We start from the raw sequence: 27976 nt of genomic DNA, 5'->3' as shown, positions 1-27976 counted from the left end.
TGTGGTCTCTGACTCTGTCAAGTACCCTCTTCTCCTTGACACTGTCCTCTTTCTAGGTTTCTGTAACACTATTCTCTCCCAGTTCCCGACTGCTTCTTCTCAGTCTTTGCTGGATCTTCGTTCTACTCATGCCCACTCACCCACCAGTGTTTCCACAGGGATCTGTTATGACATTCTCTTCTCCCGCTGTACTATTTCACTTGGTGAGCAATCTCATCAGCTCCCATGGATTCAATTATTGTCTCATCTCAAACTGAATTCTCCAGAACAAAATTCCGTATCCTTCCTGTTCCAACTCCAACAACAACCCCTGCCCCAGCCCACCCCAAAGCTGCTCCCCTTCCAGACTTTCCTAAAATCATCCTAGTCACCCAGGCTCAAAAATTTGGTGTCACTCTTGACACTTCATTCATCCTAAATATCCAACCCACTGACAAATCTTGTCTCTTCTACCTTCACTTCTTCAGTAAACTTCCCTTTCTCTCCACTCACACAGCCACCATCCTAGTTCTGATCTTCCTTACCCCTTGACTGGACTAGTGCCTTCTAATTATTCGCCCTTCCTCAAGTCTCTCCCTACCCCAATCCATCCTCTATTCAGCTGCCAAGGTAATTTATCTAAAATATAGGTATGACCATGTCATGCCCCTAGTTCAATGACCTCTAGTGTCCCTGTTACCTCCAGGATCAAATATAAAATCCTGTTTGGCATTTAAAGTTATTCATAACCTGGCCTCTTTCCTACTTTTCCAACATTCTTACACTTTATTCCACTGCACACATCTGTGATTTAGCCACGCTGGCCTACTTACAGTTCCTCATACATGACACAATTTCTAGGCCCTGTGCCTTCAAATTAATATTTCTCATGCCTGGAATAATCTACCGCCACTCAGTTTCCCTGGCTCCCTTCAAGACTCAGCTCATATCCCATCTCCTGAAGCAGACTTTCTTTCTAATCCATCTATTCCCATCACCTGCTAATGCCTTCCCCTTTCAGATTACTTGCACATCTTCTATACCTATCTTGTGTGTAAATCAATACTTACATGTTGTCTCTCCCACTAGGACTCCATGGGCCAGTTTTGGGTTTTGGTTTTTTGTTTAGTTTTCAGTTTTGCCTTTCTTGTACTCTCAGTGCTTGGCATAGTGCCTGGCCAAATAAGTGCTTAATAAATGCTTCATGACTGATTGCTGCCCTGGGTCACAGAGCTAGAAGTCTTTGGGGTGGGATTTGAACCCATCTCCTCCCAACTCCAAATCCAGCACTCTACCTATTATACCATTCAGACGCTATTCACTGCAGTCAACAATAAATACAGACAACCAGATACCTTCTAACATGTGTCAAATACAGATCTGATATATATTTGCAGAAATCTACTGCACAGAAAATTCTAAACATCTTAGTTCATTTTAAATGAAAATAAAATAGAACTTTCTAAATTATTTAGTACCATCATCGAAAACAGTATATTTTGTATACAATGAGAATGCTCACCTTCATGAGAAGAAATTCATAGACAGTTACAAGCTTGCTTAGACGTGGCAGAGCCAGTTCCATTAAATCTTCCTGGTCACACTGCTGGAGCAACTACCAAAACACGCTATTTAGCAACTTTTGAAAGCTATGCATGTGCTTCTACATATCCAACAAGCCAATAGTAAATTTCCCTTCTTTTACATATTCTTAAAAGGAATCTCAAAGAGAATCTAGTCCAACTTCCTATCCAAGACATCCCTTCTAGGTATCAGAAAGATACTATCCTCTTGACACTGCTATCTGCTTCTGTGCCTCCACTGAGGAAGCAACATAATGATGTGTAAGAGTATGGGCTTGGAGTCAAGATAACTCAGGTTTCAAATTCTCTATCTCACCTCTTAGTAGTGTGATCAGGTGCATCGCAACTTTTTTAAACTTTAATTTCCTCATCTATACAATGGGGGGGGGGGCCCATAATACTAGTAGTACTTACCTCATAGGGTTGTTGTGAAAAATGGGATGATGTATGCAAACTGCTTTGCATATTTTAGGGCTCTACTCAGTATTCATAATACAAGGTAACATATTTCTTTTATGAATGGTTCTAGTTATTGGAAATGTCTTTCTTAAATATAAGCAAAATGTGTCTTCCTGTTGCTTCTATCTCTGACTGGAAATCTATCCCTTCTTAAACATAACAGTCATTAAATATCTAAAGACAGCCATTCTATGTCTTCTTCTTTGGGCTTATTACCATTCTTTCAATTATTCCTTATATGACATTAAGTTTTCAAATTTTTCACCATCCTTTTTAAAAAAGAGAAGTCAACTACTAGCTTATTGAAAAAGAGAAAAAGCTAGAATGTGAGGCTTTGCTCTAGTAGTACAGATAATACCCTAGCCCAATCTTCTCATCTTGTGCAACTCTTGTCTATGTTATTTCATAGATTTCTCCAAGAAGATAATCTAATCTATTAGAGGATTCCTCTCCTTTTTTCCTATTTCCAAGGCAGTAATACTTTTGACAAATCTATGGTCTCATTGGTATAAATTCCCTCCACAGGCACAGGTTACATTAGTTATGACTTCTCATCCTTGTGAATCTTATCCACATTATTCCAAAAATGCTCAATAAAATATCTACCTCACATACTGGGGGGCTTACCTCTAAGTCTTTTAACAATGCATAGGTATCACTATAGCACTCTCACTACAAACTCAGCCCACTTCCTTGTCAGATAGAACACATCCTAAATGATATTTCTTGTTCGTAGGTCACCATTAATAAGAAAATACTACCTACTCATAGTCACCATGCATCTCTCCATAGACTTTTAGGTCACCCACAACTTTGATTCTTCAGAGACTGTGATATTCCAGACCCTCAGCAGGAGGACATCTGAATTAAAATGGGGAGCAAACTGGGGTAAGAACAGTTCCTAACTCAAAGAGTTGTTGTGAGGATCAAATGAAGTACTGTGTATGAGTAGTTTTGTGAACACTAATATGCTAATATATCATCTGTATACTTTTTTTGTAGTAGCAAAGACCTAAAAACAAAGTAGATTCCAATCAATAAGGGTATGACTAAACTGATACATTTACTGCACTGTAAGGAGCAATGAATATGGAGAACACAGAGAAACAGAGAAAATTATGTGAACTGATGCAAAGTAGGATAACGAGAACAGGAAAACAGTATACACATAACTACAACAATGGCGGAAAAAAGTAAAAACTAAATGCCTTGTAATTATAACCAATGTAACCCCAAAGAAGAGATGAGAGTGTTCTTCTACCTCTTCTTTGTAGAAGTATGAGACTAAGAATATAAATTCCTGTATACCATGTCAGACTCAACTGATGTGTGAGTTAGCTGGTTCTCTGGGTAGAAGGCAGGAAAGATTAGGTATACTGGGAAATGAAGATCATACTAAAAAAACTTATAAAGTGAATTGTAGATGGTCCTGTTTGCAGATGAAATTATGTTGACTGCATAAAACCCATAACTTTACAGAACTTCCTCAATGAAATCCACTAGTATTCCATCCTATAAAAATTAAATGGATGAAAGATGCCTGTTGCCCTATTACAAGCAGTTGGGCAACTAGCCCATTGAGTTAGCAGTCTAAGTATCTAAGATGACAAGTTGGCTCCAAAATTTAACAAGAAAAGCTTGTATACTGAATTTGGAAAATTGTTCAATGCTTTTAACAGTGCCAAGTTGCATCCCAGCCAAAAACCACATCTTTCTAACTCAAAATTTCTCCCTGTGATGTTCTATGGTCACAGATCTTAGAGCATCAAAATCTTCAAAGAATCAAAGCTGTGGCTGATTCAAAGGTCAATGGAAAGATGCAAAGAGGACATAAGTAGTCTGTACCTTATTACAAATTATGACCTAAGCAAAGAAGTTTTATTTAGGAAATATCTGATCTGTAATAGAAGTAGTGGAACCACTTCTGGTACCAGTAGGCACTAAAAATACCTGAAGTAACTTGAGTTAGGGAGTGCTATTATCCCAATCTGCACCCCATTTTACTTCAGATGTCCTCCTGTTGAGGTTCTGTGGTTACAAAGTCCTAGTGCTACTGAGTCATAGGGCATACACAATACTATAATTACTATGTATGATTCCATATAGTTTTCTAAAAGGCTGGATCTGATTTATAGTTCTGTTAATAGTGTGCCTGTTTTTAAACAGACATTTCTGCCTCAATGTTGTTTTAATTTACATTTATTTAATAAGAGAAGCTGAACACTTTATGTCTTTATTGGCAATTTGTTTTTCTTCTTTTAAGAACTGCCAGTTCATAGCCTATAACTGCTTATCTGTTATAACATGGGTTTTAACATACCTCTTGACATATCTCTTTGGGCCTTGCATTTATTCCTCACTACCTTTTGTTCTGCTGCTACAGCTGTGCATGAAGTAGGTCAAAATGAATTGCTGTGTTTGCCTGAATGTGACTTTATGGTTGCCCTTAGCCTTCTACTTAACTATATGAGTAATTTCCTCAACCGTGTGAGTAATTAAGTTTTGGAGGAAACAAGGTAGGGAAGATAATGAGTGTTCATGATTAAAGGCAATTCACCTGAATTTGTATTCAGAACTTTATGTCACTAATATTAGTTTCTGTCTAAAATCAAAACAAAGCAAAAAAAGTAATATCCCATCTAATCCACTTCTTCCACTTGTATTTTTAAGCAGAATTAACAGTGAGTTTAATAATTAAACCCAATATGGTGGCTAGTGCTATTCTTCATAATAGTTATCTGGAGTTCTCACTCATTGTATCATACCTCTATTTTAAGGAATTCTATTATTAACTACTATAACAGAATTATTCATTTACATTTGTATGATACTTTATAGTTTAAGAAGTATTTATCTACATTGATTTTTAAAAATTTGATTTTCATAAGTTAGGTAAGACAACCATTATTACCTGCATCTTACAAAACAGGAAGCTGAAGTTCAAAGAGGTAAAGGAATCTGCCCATAGTAAGCCAGGAACTCAGAAAAATAGCAGAGCCACATCTCAGGCTGGCTTTCAAATACATAATGACTTAGAAAACCACAAATCAACATTATCTATGTTGTATTGAATTTCCAGACAACACCACTTTACAGCTCAATTTTCCATGCAGTTAGACTAGAGTTAGTTGTAGCAGAAGGCAGTTTTAATACATTCTCAAAGAAATGAAATCCTGATATAGTACTTTATTATACCAGAACAGTGAGCTTTTTCAATAAGGGTCTAATAAACTGACACACATGTTTTTATATATATATATATATATATATATATATATATATATCACACCACATACATAATCAAATATTTCTGACATCATTTTGCTTATATATATATATATATATATGCTTACATATATATATATATATATATATATATCACACCACATACATAATCAAATATTTCTGACATCATTTTGCTTGATTTTACTATAATGCTCAAATTTCCAAAATAAATTTCATAGTTCAATTGTTACAAATAATACCAACTAAAATGACCTAAGGCCAAACAGGCCTTCAGTAAAATTTCCCCAAAATGAATCCAACGAAACATAAATGTTTATGAAATGATATGAGGTTCCATGAATGACATACCTCTTTGAGCCTTGCTTTATTCCTCACTACATTTTGTTCTGCTGCTACACCTGTGCATGACGTAAGTTGAACTGATTTGCTGGGTTTGTTTGAACAACTTGACTTTACAGACGCCCTTAACCGTCTACTTCTTTTCGATCCTCTGGTCCTCCTGGATCCCCAACATGCCAAGCAAATTCCATTTTTTTCTTCTGACTTCAATAATGTCCCAGCTTCTTCAGAATCACAGCTCTATATCAGTATTCCCCCAAAATAAAAAAATAAAAAGCCACAAATCATACTTTACACCCTTCTACTAGGAAACATTCAAACTATGTGCTCTGGAAGAGATACAAGTGTAGATAAAGCACAATCCTTGCCCTCATGGAGTTTATGTTCTAGAAGGATAAGAGAAATACACAAACACCTATATTATAAGTACATTAGATATGTGCGATATGAAGATGCAGAGGGGGCAGCATATTACCATCAAGGGAAGGAGAGAATCAGAAAACGTTTTCAAGAACAGATGGCATTTTAGTAGGGAAGGTTTTCTAGGCATAATGTACAGCATGACAAAAGTCAGAGGCAGATGAGCACAGGCATGAGGGGAGAGGAAGAGGAAGAACATGCACTCCAGTTTGCATGCAGTTGGGTGTAGGGAAAAGGTAATGATAAAGCAGGCAAGTAACATGAGGCAAACAGAGTAGGGTCAGACTGTGAAATTTCTCAAATGCCAGGCACAGAAGTTCAAACTCAGAAATTATAGCAGAAATGAGAGATAAGAAAATAGTCCCAACTCTTCAACATTCCTGGCTTTGCTACTTGCTCTCAGTCACTCAACCCCTATGGGTTAAGTTCCTCATGTAAAATTAAGGTTGGACTATCTAATTTCTAAGGCCTCTTCCAGATCTAAACAAAATAAAGGATTACAAAAAACAACCTCAAAGATTATCACTTCCTAGGACAATTAAAGAAATGTAAAAATAAAATTCCAAAATAATGAATAAATATTACTCATGAAAACAGACAGAAGATAAGATACCAAGAATAATAATGAATCAACAATAACAATTTATTAAGAGCCTACTGTGTGCCAGGTACTGTTCTAAATGCCAAAGATACAAAAAAAGGTAAAAGACAGTTCCTGCCCTCAAGGAGCTTACAATCTAATGAGAAAGACAACACAAATATATAGAAATCAAGCTAGACACAGGACAAAACAGAAATAATCAATACAGGGAAAGCACTAGAATCAAGGGAGGCTAAGGAAGTCTCCGAGCAAAAGATGGGATTTTACTTGGGACTAAAAAGAAGCCAGGGAGGTCAGTAGGTGAAATGAAGGAGGGACATTATTCCCGTCATGGGGCACAGCCAGAGAAAGTGCCCAGAGCTGAGAAATGGGAGTCTCTTGTCCATGGAACAAGAAGGCCAGTGCCACTGGATCGAAGAGTGGTTCTTAATTTAAGTATCTTACTTAATTAAGTAGTTCTTAATTTATCCAAAAGGTTTCTCCAAACCTAGACCCCATGCTTCCCTATCAGCTAGGAATGATGCAAGTCATAAATCTGTTGTCCTCATAGTTCCAGAAGAGAATGGCTTTTCTCTTCAAAATACAGTCGGTCAGAATTTGATATCTGCTTACTTGGAAAAAAGACATGGGGTTTATCACGAAGTAGATTACAGCAATTTATGATGGCTAGATTGCAACATAGCAATTTATGATGGCCTAAATATTTGTTAAACCGATCTACTTAAAGAAAAGGATGACAACAGACTTATGTGTGTATGTTTAGACAAAGTGAGCTATATAAACTGCCCTTTTAAAGGTCATCTAGCAGCTAAAGTCTCAGTATATAAACTGATACATTCCAGGCTCTTACTGACTGGGGAGCTCAGGGGTAAAAAAAAATGGGAGGAGACTTTAGGCCACAATTTAACATTTACAGTATACAAGAATAATTATTCATAAATCTCAAGAAGAGTTTCCAGTTTAAAGTCAGTGACATAGATAGAAATGGGAGACAGGAAATTCAAGAAAAAAAGGAGTGTTACCTGTTGCCCATTCCATGCTGAATCTGGCCCTGCCATGGATGGAGCTAGTGTACTTTCACTATTTAAAGCAGTTGGGATGGATGGCTCAGGAGCCTTTATATTCACAGTGCTATCCCCTGCTTCTCCATTTCCATATGTCTTATCAGATATCATTATTTTAGGTTCCAGTTGCCCATGACCTGGATTAAGCTTATAATGTCGTGCTAGTCCTCCTTGTCCTATATATGACTTTTCACAAGTCTGACATTTAAAAGTTTTAGGCTTCAGGTAACCACTTGAAGAATTAAATAATGTATCTTTCCCCTTCTTGTCATCTTCTTCTTCCACATTAAGTTCTGAGTAGTCATCAGAATCTGACTGGTGCCCATCGGCTAAATCCTCAGTTTTGATGAACCTGTAATCTTTAGCTTTATATTTTGGTGGCCGTGAAATTCGCCCTGATCGGGTTTTCACTTTTAAAGATTTTTTGAATTTCTCAGTGCATTCACCCCCAGGGGTGGACATAAGTAAATCTGCTGAATTGGACATAACTGCTGATGATGTAATCGTTGAAGTGTTAGAGGTAGACAAAGGAACAAATGTAGCCCTTTGTCCATTCAGCATTTTATGTGTCATAAACTTCTCCACAGACACTGGTCCAAGAGGGGGCAGTGGTCTCTGCACAAGAAGCTGAAGAGGAGGTGGAGGTGAAGTATTTGCCAAATCTTGTTGTTCAGTTCTCATGAGAGGCTGTATCCGAATAATCGAAGGATTAACGACACTTAATCCTAACAAATCTGTATTCCCGTTGAATGGCTGACTCAAAGTTACCGTTTTGGGCCGGACTGCTGCAAGAGGTGGCATTGGCCTTTCTCCGGATTGTACCTTGACACGAATGGCTTCTAGTTCCTTAAACACAGAAAATTTTTTAAAAAAGGTATAAATATAAAGTTACGTTCTTTTCTAAACTGCTACAGCACAGCTCTACTGAGCTTGAGTCCAACATTCAACATTAAGACCATAACCATGTCACTTCTAAATAAACATTGTAAAGACAGTATAACTTATGTCTCTTCTATGTAGATTTTAAAGTCCACCTAAGTTTAAAGTTCATATCTATTTTGTTCAAATGATATAGGAAATAGGATATAGGAAAGGAACTTATTGATCCATTTGGTCCAACCTCTTTATTTTTATATGAAGAAACTGAACTCAAAAAGACTAAATGACTTGCTGGAGAGTCCCACAGATAGTAAGACATTTCAGGAATGAGCAACAGCAAAAGCACAGTGGGTAAAAGATGAAGTTTCAAATATAGGAACAACAGTCTAGTTTTAAAGCACATGATAGGGACTAATATGCAATACAGTCTAATTGTGAAGGTTTTTAACTGACAAGCTGAGGGTTTCTATTTTATCCATAGGACAAATAAAGTTTCTTGAGCAGATGAATGATGAAATCAGACTTGTGCTGAAGACTTCCTTGGCAGCAGTACAGAGGATGCTTTGGGGAGGAGAGAGACTAGAAACCAGAAGTCCAATTTGGATGCTTATAGCAATAGTCCAGGTGAGAAGTGAGGTGGGTTTTTTTTCCTTTTTATCAACCTGAAATCAGCCTCTCTGTAACTTTTGCCAATTACTCCTAATTCTGACTCATGGGAAAAAGCAGAACAAGTCTATTCCATACAACAATCTTTCAAGTACTTGAACACAGTTACAATACCCTTAAACTAAACAGCTCCAGTTCCAATAAATCCTCATATAGCATGATCTCTAGGCCCTTCACCACCTTCTCTGAAAATGCTAGCTTATAATAATAGCTCACATTTATTTGGTTCTTTGATGCTTGCAAAACAAAAATAAACTTTAAAAAAAAAAAGCCTTGGTTGACTCAGGGAATTAAAGGCTCAGGTTGTTTACATCATTTCCTTATTAAAAGCCAGGAGGAGCTCCAGGAGCAGTCAGAGGCTAGGCTGGAGAGTCACAATGGATAACTGAGGCAAGGGAACTTTCCTCAGACAAAGGTGTCCTCAAAGTTTATCCTCCTAGAGTATCTTCTAGCTAAGGCTAAGTAAAAAAATTTTTTGTTAACTATTGAATGACTTAAGATTATCACATTTTGTTTTGGTAAAGAACCTTTAGGGTTCCTAGGGACTAGCTTGAGTCAGGCCCAATCTAGCACAAGTATCCAACCAGATGAACTCAGATAACATTAATTTGTGGTGGACCATGATTTCTTTAACCAGCACTGGAGTACCAACATATGACGCTACTTTTTTGGAAGGGAAATGATGTGTATAATTTGGCTATATTCAAATATTAAACTAATCGTTTATGCCAGAACTATAATGTATACTGTCACATAAACCAGTAACAATTTTAAAACTTTGAGAGAGGAGAAACAATGTTTATTGAGACATACTCAAACGGATCTGTGATTTAATGGTAAGGATGCTTCCTCCAACAATACAGATCCCAAACCATCCATGCTTTGCCAGTCCTATGCAACTCTTGGCTATGTCTTTTCCTTAGTTCACTAGAGAGGAGGCCACCCAATGTGCTGAATCTCCATCTTTGCTTTTTTTCCTGACACCTCCAGGAAACTGAAGGAGCCCCCTGACTGTTTACCTGTCATCTTTTGTCTTCACCACATGACCAACCTAGCCTGTCTTTTCTTCCCTGATATCTTTTATACATTTCCCTAATATCTTTTACTCCTATTCTTCTTTGAAGTTCCATATTGATTATATGTTGCAGCCCAAGCACTCCTACCATGTAGTCTACACTGCCCTCCAGTGTGATTTTCATTTTCAGTTCTTCAGGAACTGTCATACTCCATGTTTTGTTGCCACACAGCAACAATAACATAAACAGAAATTAATACAAGTCATTTCATGGTATATACATAAGCAAAAATGGATTACAATACCTTTGGTGCTTTGGCTCCAGACAGAATGTTACTCACAAAAAGAAACACATCAAATTTTTCAAAGCAACCAATAACTTTGTTCACCAACTATTCTAATACAAGTAGAGGCAAGATCACACTTACCTAGCTCATTAATGAACATGTCATTTTGGCACAATAATGACAAATCATACTGAAAGCCTGAAAAATACGCCTAAAATTTCCCAAGTATAGATGCAACTTGCTACACTAGCTTTAAAAAAAACATGTGAAACCTCTGGTATGGAGGGAGTATCAGAAATAAATGATTACAATGTACGACAAGTCCCCATTTCTGTAGGTGCTAAAGTAGCATAACTAGCTGTATTATGATGTATCTCAAGTGTAATATTTGTAACTCCTCTCTTTCCAAATTATTCCCTAACAAATGATCTTCTTTAAACATAGATTTAATCTTTTCACTCCTCTGTTCAAAACCTCAGTAGCTCCATATTACTAACTTTATTCAATGTTCAGATCCCTTTGCCCCACAGCTCTTCATGATCTGACACTACTGTACTCTTCCACTCTGAGCTGACATTATTCCCCACCACACTCTTACACTACAGCAAAACAGTACTCATAAATGTAACCTACACTTTCCCACTTCTGGGTCTTAGCTTATATAATGAACCTGGACTGTCTTCCCTCCACCTTCTCACCCTACTGAAATTCCCACCCATCCTTAAAAGCCCAACTAAAAAGCCACCTCTTACAAGCCTTCCCTGATCCTCCTGTTGTTAATCTTTTCCCATACACATACATCGAATAGCACTGTTTTTTCAACTCTTCAAAAGTCTTGTGTAATATTATATATTACAGGTATTTGTATTTTATAAAGCATAAGCTCCATGCTGGCCAGGACCCACTTTTATCTAAACCAAAAGTGTCAAACATGCTGGGCCCAAGACATTAAGTGCCCTCCAATCAGATTAAAACGTAATTGGAAAATATTTAACAAAATAAATAAAAATACAATAAAATAGTGATAATATTACATTTCATAACTGAGTATCTGGTTCACAAGGATCCTTATGTATGAATTAGTGGCCCCCATCTCTACTTCAGTTTGACACCAGTGATCTAAACTATTTTATACAACATTCTCCATGTTTCAACTACTTCTAGGTCAGTGTTAGACCCCTTTAATGAACAGAAAAAGCTGTGGACTTGGGTTCCAGTCCTTGTTCTGCCACAAATATTTATTTAACCCCCCATGTGCAAGGCACTACACTAAGCACTATGGGAATACATTGAAGAATAAGAGGTCACCAATCTCAAGGAGTTTACAATCTAAGGGCAGTGGTAAGACATGTTGCTGTTCATCCTTCAGAAATGAAGGACCAAGGACATCATGGGGTGATGTCTCGACTCCCAAACTGGATTTAAAAGAGGCAGAGTGGCACAAAATCTTCAGAATCACTCTCTCTTCCAGAGTCACCAATGTCCAGTGGCAAGACAAAAGTCAAGACAACTGGTGATGGTCCAAGATGCAATGGATGACCTTTGAGTCTTCAATATCTAACCAAGCTCTAAACTCCCCACTGCACCTGCTTCATCCACCTTCATGGCCATCAGGACAAATTGCTCTCATCTACCCATTCTGCCAGGGAGAGGTCTTCACATGCTTGGTAAAGACATCCCTCTAACTCAGTAGGGTGTGAAACCCAACCTGGTTCGCCAGATAGTTAAGCAGGGTGTGGCCATTGAGCATGCTACAGCTTCTTGGGAGCCACAGGAGAGAATTGGGTGACAGCTGGACACTCAAGGTGGATGACTAACCCTGAAAAGGGCTCAGTAAGCCCTCACAACAGAGGTACTAGTACTCTCTGAACATCAAATACACTATGGTAAACATAAGTACTATTGGATTTCCCATTACTGAAAGTCTTCAAACAGGGTTAGACATTACTTTTCATGGACTGTTACAGGAGGAATTCTTTTCAGACTGAAGTTGAAACAGATGACCTGTTCATAAATTTTTTTTAAAAAGCTCCATATACAGTATACCACAACATTTTTAGCAGCACTTTTTGTGGTAGCAAAGAGCTGGAAACAACGTTGGTACCTAATGATTGGAGAATGATGAAACAACTTGTAGTGTAAGAATGTAACGTATGGGAATCGTAATGGGAAGTGAATATGATGAATACAGAGAAGCCAGGAAAGACAAGAATAAGTGAAGCAGGCAGAGCTATATATAAAGACTACAATGAAAATTGAGAGAAATGATTATTAACAACCAACGATTTGGGGAAATTCAGGTTTCCCCCTTTTTCTTTTATCCTCATTTCAAGATCTCAGTCTCAGAAGGTTGAGCTAATCTTCTCTATCTAGATCCCACCCAAGTGGGAAGCCATTGTTTTTCTTCAGGTTTGGGTGGAGATAAATTCTTTGAACAGACTGCCCAAGGCTGGGACAATAAAATAAATGACATAATGAAGAGTTCATGAGCTCATTGTAATATTCATTCTCTCATTACTTGTTAACCAATCAGAGTTGATTACCACCCTCAGGAACACCCCTCTTCCAGTGGGCCCATGGCCTGCCTTTAGTCTAAGAGAGAGATGGCCAAATGACCATCCTTTTATTAAAATGCTGGTGTTATTAATAAAATGGTTAAAGTTACCCAGAAAATTAACGGCCAAAAATGGAAGGAAAAAAAAACGCCACCAATAAAACAATTAGAAGTGAATGCTGAAGAGTTATAAAGAGCAGGTATGGCCCCAAAAAGAAGAGGTGGGAATGGTCCATGGATGTGGAATTGCAAATAATGTCAAATTTTTTCAATGTATTGATTGATTTTGCAGAATTGTTTTTTTTCTTTTCTGTCTTCTTTCTAAAAAAAAATTTGGTATAAAAAAATTATAGGAAGGGGGAGGGAAAAAGACATGGGAAAATTTCAATCATGCAAAAATAAAAGGTATCATTAAAAAAAGTAAAAAAAGTAATTTTTAAAAATGATTTTTTAAATTTTTTAAAAATGATCTTTTTCATTTCTGAAAGCATGATTCTAGATAAAAGTTTGAGAAGAGAGATAGCAAGCATTCATGATAGTTCAAAGGTGTCAGATTCCTTCATACTTGAAGAGTCAAGCAAGGCTTTCTAGAAAAAATTACATCCTCCTATCTATATTCCTCGATTTCTTCCCTAATACAGGTTGCACTTTTTCTCAAACCTATGATATACCTGTCCTGGAAGGAGAGCGGAAATAGGAAATACTCATTACTCCCCAAAGGCACTTCCTGATTCTCCCCTTACCTCATCCCTTGGCAAGTTTTCTAACTCTGAAGTCCCCTCAATCAAAATTTTCCACCCAATCTACCTTGTAATACAACCCCTGGTTGTTCTCCCTTTCTCAAGAAGTTCAGCATCTGGCTCAGTATTTTCCTTTCCTCTCCAACTCCTACCATTATCTAAGCAACCTGAATATTTAAAAAGGTACACCCCAAATTCAACTTCCCATTTCAACTTCTTAAATCCCATATCCTACTTCTTCAATTCCACCTGAGCAGTAAGCATTGTTATCACTAGACCTCACAACTAACCACATGTCCTTAATTAGAAACTGACACACATGTAACTATAATCCATCATTCTACCTCTCCCTATGCCTCCCCATCTCAAATCTCTTCTCCATACTCAGGAAACCAATGATCTTTCAGTATGGGCTATTACATCTGCTGTGACTTCACTTTCCTCCCTCTCCAACATCAACTTAGTAGGTGGCCAATTCAAACTCTACACAGCTCTTGAATCCTCTGCCTTCTTGGTCCTATCCCAACCCTCTTCTCTTGCTAAACCTCAGCTCTAGTTTACTCTCACTACCTGAATCTGTTTTTACTCACATGCCACTGAACAAAACCGGAAGAAGTCTCACAACCATGCAAACTAGATCCATCACAAATTCAAGCTATCAAATCTTAATATCTTACATCAGCAAGGCAATCCTTTTATTCCCCCACAACTGAACGCCTATCTCACATCCCACACAAACTGTTATAAACCTTCTCTTCCTTCTTCAAGCTTCCCAAACTTCCTCCCCGACCCTCATTCTTAGCTGAAGATCTTGGCTGTTACTTTACTGAGAAAATGTGAGCTTCCCCTTCATCTCAAAACACCCTGAAATCATCTCCTACTCTCCTCCATCCATCCCCCATTCCCTGTCCCCTGTCCCCCCACCCCCAGTCTCTGACAAAAAGTTGACCCATCTCCTTGCTAAGGTCAACCCCTCTAGTTGTCCTTTCCAGATTTCATTCTCATTTATCCCCTTTTCTATATGATTCTCAACCTCTCCCTATCCACTGGTTCCAACCTTACTGCCTTCAAACATGCCCAAGTTTCCCACATTCTTAAAAAAAAAAAAAAAAACCTTCACCAGACATTTGCATCACCTCCAGCTATTATTCTGTATCTCTCCTCTTTTTCTCAGCCAAAGGCCTTAAAAAAGCTAGCTGGACTCATTGCCTCCACTTCTCATTTCTCAGTCCTCAACTTTTTGCAATCCGGCTTCTGACCTCACTGAAATAAAATTGCTCTCCAAGGTTACCAACAATCTTTTAATTGCCAAATTTGATGGTCTTTTTTCAGTCTGTATCCTTCTTGACCTATCTGCTGCCTTTGACAATGATGACTGTCCTCTTTTCAAAGATACTCCTTTCTCTCTGGCTTTCATTAAGCTAAATCTCTCCAGTTTCTCCAGTTCTCTTCCTAGCTGTCTGACAACTTCTCAGTCTTTTCTGACTCATTCAGATCACAGCCCCCTGTGGGTGTTCCCGAAGATTTTGTCCTGGGCCTTCTTTTTCTTCCTCTCTCTCTTCTCTTTCCCCTCTTTTGTCTCCCTTCCTCCCTCCCCTCATCTCTCTCAGTCGCACTCTCCCTGTAATCTCATGAGCTTCCATGAATTTAATTATCATAGAAGAGGCATTTTGGTATAATGTATATACTGGCCTCAAGAAGGCCTGAGTTCAGCCTACAACACATATTACCATTCTAAGGAGCTAAACCTTCCATCTGTAGGCAATGGGAAGCCAAGGAAAACTTTGGAGCAAAAGAGTTTTGTGAGCAGAACTACACAAAAGGAAAATTAGTCCTGCACATCAAACTTTTATTCTTTAAACATCCCAACCACTTACAGCCTAAAGATCAAACTCCCTAGTCTGGAAATCAAGGCCCTCCACAACCTGACCACCCTATTTTTCCAGACTTTTTCTTACAATATTACCCTCTAAGTACTATAAGTTCCAGACAAATGGAATACTGCCTTTTCTTGACAGACTCTAATGTTTCCAGGCTCTCTGTATTTGCTTGTTACCTGCTACTGAGGTCCACGACGGTAGGGACCCAATCTTACCTAAACTTTGGAAAGCCTCAGGACCAATGCTCTACATACTGCAAGTTAACAATAAATGTTTGCTGAGTTTAATATATTTCGGCTAGATGTTTAAGAAAGCATATTAGACTAAAAATTATAGCGGCAGGGACAATCAGAATATATACCATCTTGGGGTGGGGGGAGGGTAGAAATGGGGAGAAAATTTGTAACTCAAAATCTTGTGAAAATCGATGTTGAAAACTAAAAATACTAAACAATAAAGAATAAATTTTTAAAAATTATAGCTGCAAAAAAATTGGGAATTTTTATTGGTAGACAAAAAGTTCTCTACCAAAGAAGATGAGGACTATTCATCAGAAATGTTGTAGAGCAAATAAGTTGGACTATATCACTTCTGAAGTTCCTCCCAGCTCAGACTCTGTGACTGAAACATGTTAAGCGGACTTGAGTACGAAGGTCTAGACCCAGCTCTGCTAGCCCACAGTGCTTGGCACCCACTAGGAAGACAGACACCTACTAGCTTATTTGGCCCTGAGCAAGTCATTTAACCTTTGTATGCCTCGGTTCTCAACTGTAAAGTGAAAACCACAGTAACACCTTCCTCCTTGGGTTGTTGTGAGAATCAAATGAGATATCTAAGGCGCTCAGCAGCGTCTGGCGCCGCAACAGGTTACACGCCTAATCGATGCTTGTTCCCTTAATAGACATTTTCTCTTTCTTCATCTCCTTGCCTGTGTGACCTGAGTGAATCACTTCTATCTGCGCCTGGTTGTCCCTACATGCAAAATGAGGGGTTAGGAAGGAATGTTCCCACCGTCTCTACAACCCCTTCCGATTCTAAAGACCCCACTGTTCACAAACCCCGGAAAACCGTTAGGCATCACCGCCGCGGGCCGGGGAGGGGGGCGACGTCTCACCTTGGGCTGCAGGAGCCGAGGCGGCGGCGGCGGGGGGTCGGGACCCCAGTGCTGGGCCACCTGTTGGGCCGCGTCCTGCAGACGCCGGGCCGCATCGTGCACGACGCTGAAGCCGCGGCTCCCGGGCGGCCCGAGGCCCGCAGTCGCTGGGGGCCGGGGGGGCGGCGGCGGCGGCGCTTTCCTCACTTGCTCCAGAACCCGCTGGAGGTCTTCGGGCGCGAGGGGAGCCGCGGGAGAGAACGAGGCGGGCTGCGGCGGCTCGACCTCCTCCCACGGGGCCGGGGCCGGGGCCGCCGCCGGACTCCCTGCCGGTGGGACGCAGACCGCGGTCCGGCCCAGAGCTGGAGTCGAGAGCTCTCGGAAGGCGTCTCCCTCCTCGCCGTTCTCCTCGGCCTCCGCCTCGGCCATAGCTCAGCCAGGAAGGCGCGGCGGGAGCAGGAGCCGGAGCTCAAAACCCGGGAACGGCACGAGCGCGGCGGAAGTGACGACATCTCCAGGCGCCCGAAGCCATTGGACGGCGACTTCGTTGGGCATCATGGGGGGAGGGGGAGAGAGTTTGGGGCTACGGGTTCCTCCAAGGACAAGATGCCTCTAAAGACGACTTTCTTCGCCGAGGAGATAATTGTGGAGATGGCCGGACCTCAGAGGCCCCTGCTCTGATTTGTACGTTTACGCGTTTGTTCCTCCTTGCCTTGAGCACCAACCCAAATCCCGGAAGAGTAGATTCGGAGTCCGAAAACATAAGTTTGAATCGCTTCCATCCTGCCGATTTCTCAATCCTGCTCCTGGACCTTGATTTCTGATAGAGGGCTAAACCTGGAGTCAGGAAGGTCTGAGTTCAAATTCGACCTCAGACAGTCACTGCACATGTGACCCCTTGTCTCCCTCAGTAAACTGGGAACAGGTGTGGGGGGAGGGGGGCGGGAAAGGGGAGGTTGCAAGTCTAAGTGTTAAGTGTTTTACAAACGTGAAAGCGCTTTCTAAGGGCTGGCTCTTCTCGTTATCCTTTACCGCTTCGTTGGAAAGCACTCATCTGTCGTCTTATCAGCCGCCCGCCGGGAAGCCCTAACGCAGCAGAGTCTCAGCGTTTGTTGAATGAATGAGGGACGGAACCAGGACAGGATGGAAATTCAGCATCGGTCCCCCAGACGCCAGCTTCGGTCAAGGCGCCCTCCCCTCTCTCTGGACCGTTACGGTGATTTCTAGTTGGTCTCCTTTCCTACGATCCACACCGCGCGTTACGGCCAAAGCGGTTTTCCTGAAGAGTGGCCATGACCTCCTCCCTGGACTGGAGTGCTTCCCTTGCATCCCTAGGAGCATTGCAGACTTTAAAGTTCTCCATTATCCTACGTCTTCTTACCTTTCCACCGTTCTTACACATTACCTTTCCCACCTGCTTTATGGTTCAGTCAGACTAGTATATTTGCAATTTGGTTTTCCTCTTTCTTGATTTATATGTTTTATTAGATTTAAAAACAGCTTTTATCTTAATCTGTCAGATGAAATCAAATGATTTATAGTGCTTTGCAAACCTTAAAGTCCTATATTACTGCTAGCTATTGTTTTATTTAACAATTCAGTGGGGTTTTGGTTTTTTTTTTTTACGCTTATCTTTTCTTCAGTTCATTGCTTCTTTACGTTTTAAGTTGCATGTTCAATTCACTGATTTATTCTTGCTTTTTTTTGTTACATTCTGAGTTCCAAGTTTTCTCCTTCCCTCTCTCCCAACTCAGCATTCGAGAAGGCCAACATTTTAGATATATATATATATATATATATATATAGAGAGAGAGAGAGAGAGAGAGAGAGAGAGAGAGAGAGATGTGTGTGTGTGTGTGTGTGTGTGTGTGTGTGTGTGCGCGCGTGTGTGTGACCATACAGCACACACTGCCTTATATCACTTCTTTCTCTGGAGGTGGATAGCATTTTCATTCATAAAGTCCTTCATGGGTGATTTGAATCATCATCTTACTCAGAATAGCTTAGTCATTCACAACTCTTCAAACAATATTGACAGTGTTGTGCCTAAAAAAAGCGAGCGAGACCCGGATATAAATTTAGATGTGGATTTATTGAAGCGCGCCACTGTTCGGAGCAATTACTCAAATCGAACAGCAGTGAGCAAGGGAAGAGAAAGAATATTTAAAGGGAAAGAACACAATTAGATTTCCGTGGAGATGGGGACACAACCAGTGGGGGTCCGGGGAGATGGGAGTAAAAACAGTGGGATGAGCTGGGGCAAGGTGGAGAAACTGAAATGGGGAGGCAGGGCATAACATTCCTCACTTTTTTTTTCAAGGTGTGTCAGTTCTTTGACACATTCTCAGGGGATCTGTCACAAGAATCAGGGGGACTGGGATTTGCAAATCTGTAATGGAGATCCCTAATCAACAGCAGTTTAACAGAGTTTATGCGGGCCTTGACAAATTGCAGAAAACGATTAATGAGGCAGGGGCCCACAACCAGAGCTATAATGAAGAGGAGGAGGGGGCCAGCCAGGGTCGTCACCAGGGTGGTGAGCCAAGGGGATCTACGGAACAGGGACTGATGCCAGTTCTCAGAGTTTTCAAGCTCCCTTTGTCTATTGGCAATATTTTGGCGTACCAACCTCAGACTTTCCCTCACCACCCCAGAGTTGTTAGCACAGAAACAACAAACCTCTCCCAGGGCCACACGTAGGCCTCCCTGCTTGAGAAAAAGAAGGTCAAGGCCTCTGCGGTTCTGGAGGGCCACCTCTGCCAACAAGTCCACTTGTTTTTCTAGGACTGAGATGGACTGCTCTATGTGGGAGAGGTCAGTGTTTACCTGTGCACTTAAGGCCTTGTAGTTGAGATCCCCTTTGACTAGGGCTGCTGTCCCAGTGGTGGCAGAGCCCACAAGCCCCAGGCCCACTAAAATGGGGATGAAGAGTGGTATTGCTCGCCTTTTATGGTAACTCAGTTGCCCTTCGGGGGAAAAATAGCACCAGCCTTCCTCACCCGGGAGGAGGGAAACCCGGGGAATTATGGCCACCAAGATGCACAGGGGGCCCTCCGGGTGTTGTTGGTGTCTGAGGAACACAGTAGCAGAGACACACTGGGTAAGGCCGTCGTGACATGCCCACCAGGCTCCTGAAGGGGCCGGAAGTAGTCTGAGCTGGAAACCTGAATCTCCTGAGTTTGTTTGCAAATGGAGCCATACTGAGAACTGGATAAAGTAGTGTTAGATGATGTAAGGCAAAGGCCTGTTCCCTGTATATCCCCAAAGGTGAGCCGTGGTTGGTCCCACTCACAGTTCTCAGTGTTGGAGGTAGGGGTGACGGAGGCATTTAGTGCCACCACTACATAGTAAGGAGGCTGGTGCTTAACACAGATCCAACAATTTTTGCCCAGTATGTGGTTAGAATTGTTAAGTGTCTTATGAACAACCGATAAAAGGGCAAGCAAGGAAACCTGATAGGTGTGAGGTTCCTGAGTAATAGTTGTTGGGGCAGGGATGGCTAGGTTCCCTAATGGAGCAGGGATAGCCAGGTCCCCTATTGGGCCAGTGGGATGGGAACATGGTAAAGGCTTCTTGGTCATAGTCAGGGTCACCATCTCTCCCACATGTGGCAAACCCATGATCACCCAAGGGATAATAATGAGTCCCAGTACCCGAGAGACTGGGCCTCTCCAGAGTCCCCAGGCTGGAAGCTGTGGAGGTGGTCAGAAGTTGGAGTAGGTGGGGCTTCCCAGATAGATTTATGAAGCTGAGACTGGGTATGTTGCAGACCCTGTAGGAACTTAATGAGGGAAGTGTTAATAGGAGGTGGGGGGGCGGGGGCCAAAAAGAATTTCAGAGAGGACAAACCTAGTTTATTAGGGGTGCAACAGCTGCAGAGCAGGGCCAGGGGCCCCAGTTCTTCTGAAACTCTTTAAGGGTGCGGGTTTGCTCATTCAACCTGACCAGAGCTCTGGGGCTGTGGGCACACCTTAAGATACTTTGGCAACAAAGCTGGGGCCATTATCTGAGCCGATACTAAGGGGAAGGCCGAAACAGGGGATCAATTCATTCAAGAGTTTCTTTACAACCATCAGGGCTGTCTCTTTCTTCAGTAAAGACCAAAAGACATTTAAAACCTGCTGCTGGTGGTTTGACTTCAGCAAAATCCATTTCCCAATGTTTCCCTGGTTGCGCCCCGCGCCCCCCAGCAGCCTCACCCCCAGTGGAACTGTCTTTGTTTGGCGTTCACTTGGGCGCAGGACCGCATCTGGTGACTGTGCTGGTAAGGATGTTGTCTAGGTGGGGGATGTAATATCTGTCCCTAAGTAGCTTCCCCCCAGGGGTGTGATCTGATGGAGTCTTCCCACCCAATTCCTCCCCAAGACCTCAGGAACAAAAGTTTGACCGTCTCCCAAAACTCACCACCTGGACTCCTTCTTCCCCCCCTTTTTTTTCTTTTGGCTGCGAAGGAATCATCCAAGGGTGAATACGAGGGAGGAGGGGTGGTAGAGGGGAGGGGGTCTGAGACAAGAAGAAGGGGGGCGGCTTCCGAGAGGGGTGTTGCCCAGCAGCGGCATCAGCTACGCAGTTGCCAATTGCTTCAGGGGAGTTGCCAAGTTGATGGCCCGGGCAGTGGACAAGAGAAACTTGAGAGGGGAGCCAAACAGAGTCCAGGAGGGCGAGGATCTCCCCCCTGCCTCTGACTGTCCTACCGGAAGATGTGAGGGGGCCCCATTCTTTGTAAATAGACAGAAAAATCATCGGAGTCAGGAAGGAGAGTGGCAGGGTTAAAGGCAGAAGACTTTGAAAGGGTAAGGTGGGGGCTGATCTGCCACAAAAAGATGAATGGGCTTAGTGATGTCAGGGAGACCAAATGCAGGGGCAGAGGCGAGGGCCATTTTCAGGAAGTCAAGGGAGTTTTTCTTCCGCCAGTTCCAGACTAGAGGGCCAGACCCAGCAGTAGAAGAGTAAAGGGGTTTAGCAAGGTCAGCAAACCCAAGGATCCAGGAGTTCACGGACCTGCTTCTTGTACAAATAGGAATCCCAGTACTGCTGCTACAAAACCTGGAGGTCTATAACTTCTTAAATTAAACCTCTTTAAAAGACATGGTCATATGAAATGACTTTAACAGTTTCCTAATCCATTCATTATTTTAACAGTACAATTATCAGTCTAACAACACTTAGAGAAATTGTTTCTCTAACAACACAAATGAACCTGACCATTGTTACCTAGCAACATGAACTTAATTTTAGAAATACAACAATACCATAAACAGCTGTCATGTATTTAAAAGTTTAAAATCATAATTAATTAATTACCAATCTGGCTGGATGTATTTTCACCTTCCTCTTATCACCATTGACATAAACTTCACATCTGAGAAAATTCACATATGAAGCAATTCTAGTTAACTTGAACGTTTGTTTTTGCCTATCAATATACTAAATACTTTTACAATTAAGAATGCTATTACAATTTCCAAATCACCTGTTATAACCAGGTCAGTTTAAAGTGACATACTGGACCAATATTCATGTTAAATTTAATAGAACCTACTCACAGATCTAGTCCAAAGGGTGGGTGGGCATAATCCCTTCCATCTCTCTATAACTTCATCTATTGGGTTTTTAACTCAGGCTATCAAGCCTTTTACTCTAAGCTGCTTGCTCAAAATTTTAATTTACTTATCTTCCACTTTTTATCACAGTCTCTCTTTTCCTTTTCCCATAAACTTTAGTGACAAGCAGTAAAATGAACTCTAATTTATCTTAAGCGTTAAATTAGGAATGACACATGTTCACTTTTCACTTTTCACTTCTTTTCTGGTTGGGTCCCATTACACAAAAACTTTTTCTCCTTTATGTAGGCTGAAAAAGGGTTAAAATACTTCTCTAGCTGTTTCCCTTTTGATCTATAGGGAGGAGTTAACCTTTCCTTATCTTGAAACTTTTTTTTAGTGCAGGGAAGTTCAAAGGAACTTTTCCTAAGTACCTTTGAGTTTTATTCCTGAGCAGTTACCTTTAAGTCTTTCTGCTTGGATAACTCTGCCTTTTTTTTGAGCAGAGGTTATGCCAGAGCCCTGAGAACTCGGTCTTAACACTTCTTAGGCTTTCTTTTCTCACATACCCTGTTTTCTCCGGTCTTCAACATAAATCAATCTCCCCCCCACAACTTGACTTTAACTTATGGGTATTTCTCCTTACGGTGTTAAACTTTGACCAGACTAGGGACACATAGCCTGCTCTGCTCCCTCCTCAGGAATGCCAGTGTGATAGGGAGGGGCAAGGGGGGAGGGTTTACTGCCCTCTGCTACAGCAGCTGACAGGCTACTCTCACTCATTCACGGACACATACACGCACAGGCACAAACAGACAGACAAAAACATACAAACACAAAACAGAAAGACACCCCAGGACAGGTACCAGAAACTAGAACAGGCGGAGGCTAGACCATCTCTGGCATGCCTGGGAGATGGTGCTTCAGAAGTAGGGCCTGTCAGACTAGTTAGGTCTGTCTCCCAGCCTCACTGACTGCTAAAGCCGCATTCAGCCCGAGTCTCCACCAGAACCAGAAGGGAATTCCCACCAGAAACCAGAAAACAGAAACCGGACTCAACTTACCCTCTGGGGCTCTGGAACATCTCAGAGATCGTTTCCCCTAGAGGGTTTTGTTTTTTTTTTTTTTTTGATCCACAAAAGTCCAAATAGAGGGCAGGTTGGCGTCGGGGCGGGGTGGGGGGGGAGGTGGGTTAGTTCTCCTCCCTCTCGAGCTCCAGGGGCTCTGAAACGTTTGGCCTAAAAGCCAATTATTAATATTTCAGAGGCCAGCTCCCCTTAGAGGTCGGGACTAGGAGATGCCCACTACCTGAGGACGAGACCCGAACTGGCCCAGGTCTGGGGGGGGGTGCCACAGACCAACCCCAAATCTCTCTGGAGCCTCCAGAAATGTGCTGAAAAAAGCAAGCAAGACCCAGATATAAATTTAGATGTGGATTTATTGAAGCGCGCGTGACTGTTTGGAGTAATTACTCAAATCGAACAGTAGTGAGCAAGGGAAGAGAAAGAATATTTAAAGGGAAAGAACACAATTAGATTTCCGTGGAGATGGGGACACAAGCAGTGGAACAAGCTGGGGCAGGATTATTTCTGTGGAGAAGGGAACACAAACAGTGGGGTCCATGGAGACGGGAGTAAAAACAGTGGGGTGAGCTGCGGCAAGATGGAGAAACTGAAAGGGGGGTGTTTCAACAATCCGGCTAGCAGCTTCTGTGGGGGTATAAGATCCACCCACAGCCAGCACCCAGAAAGCTGCCAACAACACAGGTTCTTTTGATCTGCTTAGCTAAGGAAAGCAAAGTGAAGGGATTTGACAAGCTTACTTTAATTCAGCATACAAATATCATTCAGTTAGTTCAGGGAAAAAAGCCAGCACCCTGAACTTCAGAGCAAATTACAAAGTACAAATATCAACAGACAGACCTTGTCTGATTCAAATCCCAATACATAGTTACCAGAGTTCAACAAAGTCTCAGCATCCGGGTTTACAATCTGGAGGGCTCCTTAGCTACAGCTGCCCGGAGTCTCCTCATCAACACCATCTCGGGAGCCCCTAAATAAATTACAAACAGACAGACCCAATACAATTCATAATTACCAACATCTAGGTTCAGCCCGGGAGCTCAGAACAAGGGCTGACCCAGTAGTGTGCCACCACTGCTGTGGGTAAGAGAGCTCCAAGAAAGAGACAGCCAACCCCTGGTTTTTATATCTTTTTCAGCGTCAGGGGTGAGTCACACATGCGACTCACCCACGTGACCTAGAATCGTCACAAAGAGGCGGATTTAAACCCACATGGTCTAAAAGCCTCTGCTGTCCCAGACATGTAAACTAGGCCCTCCCTGGAGTTAGCCCCACCTTGGGCCCCACCTTAGTTGCCAATCCATACCCACATAGGTTTTGCACCTAATAAGGGTTTAGGCCTGGGGCTTAGCACTTAGTAAGGCTCAATGAAATACACTCAATTACTCAAATGGAACAAAAGCCAAACTATTCAAGGGTACTTGTTGAGCTTAGTGCTAAGGAGCCCATTTTGCCTACCAACACAGGGGGGCAGGGCATAACAACAGTACTGTATGCAATGTTTTCATAGGTATGCTCATTTCACTTTGCATTATTTCCTAGAAGTCTTTCCATGTTTTCTAAAACCAACCAGCCTGTTATTTCTTACAGCGGAGTAACATTCTATCACAATCATATGCCATAGCTTAGCCAGCCATTCCCCATGGGCATCTCCTCACTTCCCAGTTCTTTGCTCCTGTGTGGGTCTGAGACCACTACTCGCATTAAAAATTGACAGAGACCATTCTTGAGAAAAGGCAAAAAGGAGTTTATTGTTTTCTCATGAGAAAGGATATACCCAGCATGGCCCAAGATGATGCCAGCAGTGTGTGTGTCTTGCATACAGCTCAAAGCAAGTTATATAGACCCTAACGCAGAGTTCCCCCACCCTTCCCACTGGCTTCTCTTCCCATTGACTGGGTTTTGGAGCTCACATTCTAAACACGGAATCATTTCCCAGCAACAGAGAACAAAGAACAAAAAGACAGATGTGACACTGGTATTCAGCAAAAAGGGAGTAACAGCTAGATAAACCAGGAGCTTGCAGCTGTCTGTCTACTGATGTAACGTCTTATCTCTACTTTCTCAGCAAAGCAATTTCTAAAAATATAGGAGGGGTACAGGGTGGGGGGCAGGATGGATGGTAGGAGAGGTAAGGTCTTTTCCCATGTGGAGGGGGTGCTTCACTATTTCAGTATTCTATTCAATACCATACTGAGGAGGCTTCGCTATTTCAGCATTCCACTCACTCCCACAAAGAAAGCTACTATAAATATCTTAGAACACGCAGGTTCAATAAAACCTGTGTAGCCAAAAGTAGAAGGAATGCAGAAAATTGGGGGAAAAACTTTCATGGACAATCTCTCAGATAGGATGTGATGGAGTTGAAATATTGTTGTGGTGTAGGAAATGGTGAGCTGGTTGATATAGAAAAACATGGAAAGACTTGGACTTACAAAAGAAGATGCTATCCACCTTCAGAAAAACAGATGATAGGAGGAAATATGCATGGTATGGCCATACATGTATGTATGTGTGTGTGTGTGTGTGTGTGTGTGTGTGTGTGTATATATATATATACATATATATATATGTTTATAGATAGCTATGTATATGTATACATATCCGAGGTTAATTGTAGACTTCTTTAGGGTGGTGAGGGGAGGGAGGAGGAAAAAAAGTAAAAAGTGAACAGCAGAGAACAAGAAAACCAATAAAGAGGCAAAGTTGGGCCTCTCTGAAAACAATTGTATTTATTGTATAGGTTTTCTCAAAATGGGAATTTACTGTTTTATATTGAATTCTCTCTTATAGTCTGCTGTGTACATGGCAATGTTGTTACTTTTTTCTTTGCTCATTTAGTATTTTAAGTTTAAAATTTTAAAAATTACAAAAATAAAAAAAATTAAAATGTTAAAAATTTTCTTTACATATATGTATATATATATATCTTCCTTTTTCCCTAGTCACCTTGGGAAACAAACCTAACAGTGGTATTGCTGGTTCAAAGGGTATATACAGTTTTATAATTCTTTGGGCATAATTCCAAATTACTCTCCAAAATGGTTAGATAAGTTCACAATTCCACCGAAGGTCCCAATTTTTCCACATCCTCTCTATCATTTATCACGTTTCCCTTCTATCATTTTAGCTAATCTGATAGGTGTAAGATGATATCTCAAAGCTATTTTAATTTGCATTTCTCTAATCAATAATGATTTAGAGCATTTTTTTCATATGGCTATATATAGCTTTAATTTCTCCATCCAGAAATTGCCTGTTCATATCCTTTGACCATTTATCAGTGGGAGATGACGCATAGTCTTATAAATTTGACAAAGTTCTCTATATATTTGAGATATGTGACCTTTATCCAAGAAACTGGCTATAAAAATTCTTTTTCCCAATTTTCTGCTTTGCTTCTACTCTTGGCTACATTGGTTTTATTTGTATAAAACCTTTTTAATTTAATGTAATCAAAATTATCAATCTTACATCTCACAATACTCTCTATTTTTTGTTTATTCATAAATTATTGTCCTATTAGTAAATCTGATAGGTAGTATGTTCCATGCTTTTCTAATTTACTTATGAGATCTCCCATTATGTCTAGGTCACGTATCTATTTTGATCTTATCTTGGCAAATGGTGTAAGATATCATTCTATATCTAGCTTCTGCCAGACCTCTTTCCAGTTTTCCCAGCAATTTTTACCAAATAGTGAGTTCTTATCCCAGAAGCTTAGGTCTTTGCATTTGCAAATGCAAATGTTGGCATATGCAAACATAAGGTTTCTATAAGCTGCTCTGTATTATATACCTACTCCATTCCACTGATCCACCATTCTATTTCTTAGCCAGCACCAGATAGTTTTGATAATTACCATATTATAATACAGTTTAAGATCTGGTACTGCTAGGCCTCCTTCCTTTCCATTTTTTCCATTAATTCCTTTGATATTCTTGACCTTTTGTTCTTCTAAATGAATTTTATCATTATTTTTTCCAGCTCAGTAAAATAACTTTTGGTAGTTTAATTGGGATGGCACTGAATATGTAAATTAGTTGAGGTAGCATTGTCATTCTTATTACGTTGCCTCGGCCCACCCATGGACAACTAATATGTCTTCAATTATTTAAATCTGACTTTGTTGTGGTTTCATGGTGTGTGTTGTGGCAGCACCATCTCAAGGAATTCAGAGTCTGACCACCTTTCATCCAAGTACAGGCATTTATTGAGGATTGGGCACCCCTCAGAAGTAGGTTAGGTTCCAAGAGGAACCAGCAACTTAGTAAGACAAGATAAGAAATTTTATAGCGTAATGATGCTGATTACACAACAGAAATCTGAATATTAAAAAGGCAGGAGGGGTTTGTTAAGGGATTAGGTAATAGGGGAGGGGTTCTTTCTATAGTTCAGTGGTCAAATATCCTGGTCATGCTGCTTTCTGATTGGCTAGATATTGTGGTCCTGTCTGGTCAAGATGGATCATTAGGTATTATGGTCCTGTCTTGGGCTAAATGGATGATATGATTGTGGTTGAGTTCAAGAATACACCTTTTCAAAT

At 41.1% G+C, this 27976-nt stretch overlaps 1 protein-coding gene across 1 annotated transcript in view; it reads right to left on the bottom strand.

The window, feature by feature from the left end:
- ZNF839 (zinc finger protein 839) overlaps nt 1-17587 on the bottom strand; it is a 31744-nt gene extending 14157 nt beyond the window's left edge. Inside the window, 5 exon segments of the mRNA XM_036749687.1 lie at nt 1502-1594; nt 5616-5846; nt 7650-8537; nt 16827-17398; nt 17500-17587. Of these exon segments, the coding sequence (XP_036605582.1) occupies nt 1502-1594; nt 5616-5846; nt 7650-8537; nt 16827-17398; nt 17500-17587 (1872 nt within the window).
- Between the last annotated feature and the right edge of the window lie 10389 nt (nt 17588-27976).

The sequence above is a fragment of the Trichosurus vulpecula genome, chromosome 3 (genome assembly GCF_011100635.1).
Source record: "Trichosurus vulpecula isolate mTriVul1 chromosome 3, mTriVul1.pri, whole genome shotgun sequence".
Classification (NCBI taxonomy): Eukaryota; Metazoa; Chordata; class Mammalia; order Diprotodontia; family Phalangeridae; genus Trichosurus; species Trichosurus vulpecula.
The sequence above is the reverse complement of the archived record's forward strand: the minus strand, read 5'-3'. Positions and strand labels throughout refer to the sequence as shown.